At 46.5% G+C, this 8,079-nt stretch overlaps 1 protein-coding gene across 1 annotated transcript; it reads left to right on the top strand.

The window, feature by feature from the left end:
- Positions 1-4,632: 4,632 nt before the first annotated feature.
- On the top strand, positions 4,633-7,876 carry LOC135973369 (uncharacterized). The gene is made up of 2 exons (XM_065556325.1): positions 4,633-6,406; positions 7,231-7,876. The coding sequence occupies exons 1-2, from the start codon at positions 5,869-5,871 to the stop codon at positions 7,731-7,733; spliced, it is 1,041 nt and encodes a 346-aa protein (XP_065412397.1). The 5' UTR covers positions 4,633-5,868; the 3' UTR covers positions 7,734-7,876.
- Positions 7,877-8,079: the final 203 nt, after the last annotated feature.

The raw sequence follows: 8,079 nt of genomic DNA, 5'->3' as shown, positions 1-8,079 counted from the left end.
CTTAAGAACACACGAGGCTGGGAGATGATAACCGAAGGCATCTCCACAACACCTCCGTGCCCACTGGCTTTTTTCGAGTGAAAGATGCAAACCAGCCCTCATGTTGATAACATCCCTACAGCGCAACAGGTGCTCCACCGAGGCGGAGTATGGTAGTAAGTAACATGGCATTTTCCAAGCCTGGAACCGGGGCTGGTGCTTGTGATGTTGCCTAATTCAGTTGCAGTTCAAGATTGTAAATTCGTGTCCTCGTCCCACTGAGACACACCCAAGAGCTGACTTCTTCCGGACATCACAAAATACAACAGAAAATACTGTGAATGCAAATAAAAAAGGACAGTGCTGCCAATTCTCATGATTTTTCTCATGTCTTGCGACATTTGGCATTTTCCTTAAAAGCCCAAGCTCCTGGAGTCCTGTGATTATTGGAGAGTCTCAGCATGCATTTAAAAAAAGGCAAGTTTCTAGCCCTCCTAGTTGCAGAGAAAAAACTGACAGCAGGATCTGAAAGCCCAGAAATCAACAGTCGAATGGGAAGAACTCGGAACACATTACATGGCTCTACAGCCAAAATGCTTCTGAAATAAATGTAGTCAAACTTTACTAATTCTGGGTCACTGAGAACGAAAATGATGCTTAAAATTGTTGATTGGCTCTAGTTTTCAAGATATGCTGTTGGGTCAGTATATACGACCCTTGACTTGGGAATGGCGGAGGATAAGTGAGTTATAAAGGGAAGGGATCTCAATTTAAACCAGAAATGACTAAAATACATCTTTGGCTGGATCTATGAATAAATCTATGACTGGGTTTGGACAGTACTTGCTTTTTAGGCAAAACAATGAATGATGCAATCTGAAGCTGGTATTGCGTCATACATGATATGAATTGCATCATGTTATTCCTAGAAGTCATGGATGATGTAATCATAACGAAGCTTACATCACTCTGCTGAACAAATTGCCCTATATCAGCTCTAGAAATCATACAGTGTCGTGCTCTCTTATTTGTCAGTGTTTGATTTTGCAAAGGGACACATTTCTGTTTAGCCAAAGTGAGCAGAGATGCCTCGTACTTGTGTGAACAGTGCAGATAACTTCTGCTATGTTTGTGGTGAAGTGACTTTTGCATCACAAAAGCGCAGTATAACCACTATGGTTAAGAAAGCCTATCGCCTTTATTTTGGCTGTAAAATTGGAGCTCAGGACAAGAGGTGGGCCCCACACATATGCTGCAACACTTGTGCAACAAATCTTCGCCAGTGGTTGAACAGGAAAAGGAAATCTATGCCTTTTGCAGTGCCAATGATTTGGAGAGAGCCAGCAGATCATACCAGCAATTGTTACTTCTGCATGGTGCCTCCAGTTGGGAAAGGTGTGTCAAAGAAGAAAAAGTGGACTGTGCATTATCCAAACATTCCATCAGCTATACGCCCAGTACCCCACGGAGAAGGACTGCCGGTTCCTGATGCACCAGAATCATTCTCACTTGAGTCAGACGAGGAAGAGGAAGAGGATGAAACTTCTGGTCCTGAACCATCAATGTCACAGGACCCACATTTTCTCCCATCCTCCTCCTCTGAACCACACCTCATAACATAAGGTGAACTGAATGACCTTGTCAGGGATTTGGAACTACCCAAGAGTAAGGCAGAGCTGTTGGGCTCCAGACTACAGCAGTAGAATCTCCTGGCAGGTGATGTTAGAGTTTCCATGTTCTGTGACCGTCAAAAGGATCTTGTCCCATTCTTCTTCATGGAAGGTGATCTTGTAGCCTGCAACAACATCGATGGTGTGATGGCAGCCCTCAACATCGTTCACGATCCAGATGAGTGGAGACTGTTCATTGATTCATCGAAGACGAGTCTTAAAGCTGTTTTACTGCATAATGGCAATGTTTTGCCATCAATTCCAGTTGGTCATGCAATCCATATGAAGGAAACCTATGACAACATGAAACAACTTTTGAGGTGCATAAACTATGACCAACATCAGTGGCAGCTTTGTGGCGATTTGAAGGTTGTTGCTCTCTTGCTTGGTCTGCAGACTGGATACACAAAGTACTGCTGTTTTCTCTGCCAATGGGATAGTCGTGCAAGAGATTCCCACTACATCAAGAAAGATTGGTCACTCCGACAGTCATTGGAGCCTGGGAGGAAAAGTGTTCAGCATCCACCACTTGTTGAATCAAGGAAGGTTTTGTTACCACCCTTACACATCAAGCTGGGTCTGATGAAGAACTTTGTCAAGGCCATTGACAAAACACAAGCAGCTTTCAAGTACCTCCATGGAAAATTTCCAAGGTTAAGTGAAGCTAAGATAAAGGAAGGTGTCTTTGTTGGTCCTCAGATTCGTGAACTTCTTCGAGATGATGCATTTGACCATGCACTGCGTGGCAAGGAAAAGACGGCATGGAAAGCCTTCCAGTTAGTGGCAATAAATTTTCTCGGAAACAACAAGGCAGACAACTACAGGTTGTTGGTGGAAAACCTCCTCAAGGCATACAAAAGCCTTGGTTGCAACATGTCACTAAAGATACATTTTTTGCACTCTCATCTAGATTTTTTTCCACCGAACTGCGGAGCAGTGAGCGATGAGCACGGTGAGCGATTTCACCAGGACATTGCAACAATGAAGAAACGCTATCAGGGCAAATGGAGTCCATCAATGCTTGCAGACTATTGCTGGACAGTGACAAGAGATGCTCCATTTAATGAATACAAGAGACAAGCCAAGAAGCGCCGAGTAGACACTGAATAAAACTAAACTATGTACATAATAGTTTTTTGCCTTTTGTTTCATAATAAATTTTATTTATATAACCCTTTTGCTGATTTTTAAAGTGTTACATAAACAGGACAGGTGAAATATTATCATGTAAAGCAACCATAAACACATGAAAAGACCTAGGTTTACAATTTATGATTAAATCTCTACTATATACACAATATACATAGACATAAAATGTATAAACTTAAATATCTTAGAAACAGTAGCCAATCATTTGTTTTAATTGTCATATTTGAATTCAGCACATCAAAATACATAATAAATAGCACATTTTATCTCTGAAGCAGACGACTTCTCAAAAATTGTAGACCAGTGTTATCTTCTTTTAATCTTCTGATTCTTTGGGGCCTGCCACCTGCTCTTTGAACTCTTGAGGTTGGCACTGGTGAAATCAATCAATGTAAATCACCACAACTGATGAGTCTGACCATGCCCCAGCCTCCCCTTAAGGTGATGGGCAAATATCCCGGTCCTCCTGGGGCATATTGAATGCCTCTTTTGTAAGGGGACAAGGTGACCTTAGACAGGCAAGGATGGCAAATGTAGGTAGCTCAATGTGCAGCAAAGCACAGGATGGACTAAGATCTAAGGGGGATGTGCTGGCCGCAGCTTCCCGCCACCCCCATTGGCCTGGAGCGGCGAACCGCAGCCAGTGGGAGCCACGATTGGCCGAACCTGCGGACGTGGCAGGTAAACAAACTGGCCCAGCCCGCCAGGGTGCTTACCCTGGCAAGCCGCGTGCCAGAGATTGCCGACCCCTGGTCTAAGGTAAGGTCTAAGGTCTGTGGGCGAGAGAGACAAGCTTTCGAGCCACCCAGAGCTCTTTCTAAGGTCTGGGCAACGCACTCAGCACGTCATAGCTAAACACAAGGGGGAACAGATTGTTTAGCAGAAGCAGTTAATCTTGAAATATGTGTTATGGGGCCCGTTAAAATCTCTCTAGTCCTAGGGAGGAAAGGAAGGGAGGGAGCAGCTGGGAGGTTGTTAATGGGTTATAAGTGATAAATCCAGGTCTCTGGTAAGTCCATGAGTTTCAGTGTCTAGCAGAATTAGGAATGTAAATTCCCAGGCTCGTCTGTTGAAGGTGTTGTGCAGTTGTCCTTTGAGGACGAGGCCCGAGAGGTCAGAAAGAGCGATCACGTTGTGAGCCATGTTCACCCACCTGGGATAGGATGTTTTTATCTTTTATCATTTTCCTGTGCAAGTTCCTTCGAGAGCGCAGTGATGGGCTGGTTTCACTCAGCGATGCTATTGGGACAGGTTGCGGTATGTTTTGGTCCTCCACTCGCCTAAGTATCTTTTCCCCTCTCGCTGGGGGAGCTGGGGCAGCTGTTGGCCAGCTCGGGGGATTCCAGGGAAATCGGAGATAATCCATCAGGAGGCTGCTGACAAGGCCCAGTAAGTGGGAACACTTTGCCTTGCTGAGTTCAAGGTGAAGGGCTGTAAATTCCAAGCTATTTTTAGCTTCAAGATACAAGTCTAGAGAAAACAAGAGGAAGAACAGCTGGGAGCCAGCAGGTGAGGTGAGAGAAGGGAAGGCGAGGGCTTTTCCAGCTGACGTGGGGGCAACACTCCTGAGAGAAAATCACCAAGTGCAGTTGCCTGAGAAAGCCGGTGCAGCAGAGACGTCAGATGCGGTGCAATACAGATAATTGCTGGAGAGGGGCCTTCTCCACGGAGCTGGGGCGGGATCTGGATTCTCTGGTATATAGAAATGGGACAGCTGCAAGGCTGGGATCCATAAGAACATAAGATGGACCAAAGGTCCATCTAGACCAGTGTCCTGTCTTCTGACAGTGGCCAATGCCAGGTGCCCTAGACGGCATGAACACAACAGGTCATCATCAAGTGATCCATCCCCTGTCACCCATTCCCAACTTCTGGCAAACAGAGGCTAGGGACACCATCCCTGCCCATCCTGGCTAATAGCCATTGATGGACCTATCCTCCATGAATTTATCTAGTTCTTTTTTGAACCCTGTTATTGTCTTTGCCTTCACACCATCCTCTGGCAAAGAGTTGTATAGGTTGACTGAGTTGTGTGAAGAAATACGTCCTTTTGTTTGTTTTAAACGTGCTGCATATTAATTTCATTTGGTGACCCCTAGTTCTTGTGTTATAAGAAGGAGTAAATAACATTTCCTTATTTACTTTCCCCACACCAGTTATTACATTATAGACCTCTATCATATCCCCCATTAGTCATCTCTTTTCCAAGCTGGAAAGTCCCAGTCTTTTTAATCTCTCCTCATATGGAAGCTGTTCCATACCCCTAATCCTTTTTGTTGCTCTTTTCTGAACCTTTTCCAATTCCAATATATCTTTTTTGAAATGGGACGACCACATCTGCATGCAGTATTCAAGATGTGGGCATACTATGGATTTATATATAGGCAATATGATATTTTCTGTCTTATTATTTATCCTTTTCTTAATGATTCCCAACATTCTGTTCGCTTTTTTGACTGCCGCTGCACATGGAGTGGATGTTTTCAGAGAACTATCCACAATGACTCCAGGATCTCTTTCTTGAGTGGTAACAGCTAATTTAGACCCCATGATTTTATATGTATAGTTGGGATTATGTTTTCCAATGTGCTTTACTTTGCATTTATCAACATTGAATTTCATCTGCCATTTTGTTACCCAGTCGCCCAGTTTTGAGAGATCCTTTTGTAGCTTTTTGCAGTCTGAGGCCTGGTCTACACTACGGGTTTAGGTCGACTTTAGCAGCGTTAAATCGAATTAAGCCTGGACACGTCCACACGACGAAGCCCTTTCTTTCGATTTAAAGGGTCCTTTAAACCGGTTTCTTTACACCACCTCTGACGAGGGGATTAGTGATAAAACCGGCCTTTGCGGGTCGGAATTGGGGTAGTGTGGACGGAATTCGACATTATTGGCCTCCGGGAGCTATCCCACAGTGCTTCATTGTGACCGCTCTGGACAGCACTCTCAACTCAGATGCACTGACCAGGTAGACAGGAAAAGACCCGTGAATGTTTGAATTTCATTTCCTGTTTGCTCAGCGTGGAGAGCACAGGTGACCACGCAGAGCTCATCAGCACAGGTAACCGTGATGGAGTCCCAGGATCGCAAAAGAGCTCCAGCATGGACCGAACGGGAGGTACGGGATCTGCTCGCCATATGGGGAGATGAAGCAGTGATAGCTGAACTCCGTAGCAGTAAAAGAAATGGCAAAGTATTGGAAAAGATCTCCAAGGCCATGAAGGACCGAGGCCATAACAGGGACACACAGCAGTGCCGCGTGAAAATTAAGGAGCTACGGCAAGCTTACCACAAAGCCAGAGAAGCAAACGGAAGGTCCGGGGCAGAGCTGCAAACTTGCCGCTACTACGCGGAGCTGCATGCGATCCTAGGGGGTGCAGCCATCACTACCCCAACCGTGTGCTATGACTCTCTCACTGGAGAAACACACAGGGAAGACGGTTCGGGGAACGAGGAAGATGAGGATGGAGGTACTGTAGGTAGCTCACAGCAGCAAGGAAGCGGAGAAACCGGTTTCCCCAACAGCCAGGATATGTTTGTGACCCTGGACCTGGAACCAGTAACCCCCGAACTCACCCAAGACCCTCAGGGCACACAGGAGACCTCTGGTGAGTGTACCTTTGTAAATATTTGTAAACATTACACATGGTTTAAAAGCAAGCGTGTTTAATGATTAATTTGCCCTGGCAATCGCGGCCAGTACAGCTACTGGAAAAGTCTGTTAACGTGTATGGGGATGGAGCGGAAATCCTCCAGGGACATCTCCAGAAAGCTCTCCTTTATGTACTCCCAAAGCGTTTGCAAAAGGTTTCTGGGGAGGGCTGCCTTATCCCGTCCGCCATGGTAGGACACTTTACCACGCCAGGCCAGTAGCACGTAGTCTGGAATCATTGCATAACAAAGCATGGCAGCGTATGGTCCCGGTGTTTGCTGGCATGCAGACAATATCCATTCCTTATCTCTCTTTGTTATCCTCAGGAGAGTGATATCATTCACGGTCACCTGGTTGAAATGGGGTGATTTTATTAAGGGGACATTCAGAGGTGCCCGTTCCTGCTCTTCTGAACAGAAATGTTCCCCGCTGTTAACCACGCGGTGGAGGGGAGGGGTGAAGTGATCATCCCAGAGAATCGTGTGTGTGGTGGGGGGGGGGGTGGTTTACTTGTTTGTGCCGCATATTAACCGGGAAACCGCAGCCCCTCCTTTTACATTGAAAACCCATTTTAAATGGACAACCCAATTCATCCTTGATATGGGAAATGCGCTGCTGTTTGCAACCTTTCCCGCATTTTAAGAAGGTTAAAAAAGCCAAAACACTGTGGCCTACCATGGCTGCCTGCAAGCCGAAATATGCGACCTTGTAATGAAAGAGTGTACCCATTGTTCTCTAAAATGTGTCTTTTTTAACCACCTCTCCCTTCTCCTCCACCAGCTGCAAATGTTTCTCCTTCGCAGAGGCTAGTGAACATTAGAAAGAGAAAACGTAGGACGAGGGACGATATGTTCACGGAGCTGCAGATGTCCTCCCACGCTGATAGAGCACAGCAGAATGCGTGGAGGCAGTCAATGTCGGACATGAGAAAAGCACAATATGAACGAGAGGAGAGGTGGCGGGCTGAATGGCGGGATGAAAAGAGCAAGTGGCGGGCTGAAGACGATAGGTGGCGTCAGCTTGCAGACAGACGGCAAGAGTCAATGCTCCGTCTGCTGGAGCATCAAACTGATATGCTCGAGCGTATGGTTGAGCTGCAGGAAAGGCAGCAGGAGCAGAGACCGCCGCTACAGCCCCTGTGTAACCAACAGCCCTCCTCCCCAAGTTCCATAGCCTCCTCACCCAGACGCCCAAGAACACGGTGCGGGGGCCTCCGGCCACCCAGTCACTCCACCCCAGATGATCGCCCAAGCATCAGAAGGCTGGCCTTCAATAAGACTTAAAGTTTTAAAATGCAGTGTGTCTTTTTCCATCCCTCCTCCCCCACCCATCCCAGGCTACCTTGGCAATTATCCCCCTACTTCTGTGAGGAACTAATAAAGAATGCATGAATGTGAAAAAACAATGACTTTATTGCCTCTGCAAGCGGTGCTCGAATTGGGGAGGGGGGGGTGGGGGGGGGTGGTTGGTTTACAGGGAAGTAGAGTGAACCGGGTCGGGGGGGTGGTTTGGAGGGTTCATCAAGGAGAAACAAACAGAAGTTTCACACAGTAGCCTGGCCAGTCACAAAACTCGTTTTCAAAGCTTCTCTGATGCGCACCGCACCCTGCTGTGCTCCTCTAACCGCCC

Source organism: Chrysemys picta, chromosome 9 (assembly GCF_011386835.1).
Source record: "Chrysemys picta bellii isolate R12L10 chromosome 9, ASM1138683v2, whole genome shotgun sequence".
NCBI classification, from domain to species: Eukaryota; Metazoa; Chordata; order Testudines; family Emydidae; genus Chrysemys; species Chrysemys picta.
Note: the sequence above shows the minus strand (reverse complement) of the source record. Positions and strands in the feature narration are given on the sequence as shown.

Excerpts from the sequence above, each read along its gene's own strand:
- LOC135973369 (XM_065556325.1), top strand. The coding sequence starts at position 5,869 with ATGGAGTCCCAGGATCGCAAAAGAGCTCCAGCATGGACCGAACGGGAG. Across the intron at positions 6,407-7,230 it reads GGGCACACAGGAGACCTCTG|CTGCAAATGTTTCTCCTTCG; the intron begins GTGAGTGTACCT and ends CTCCTCCACCAG.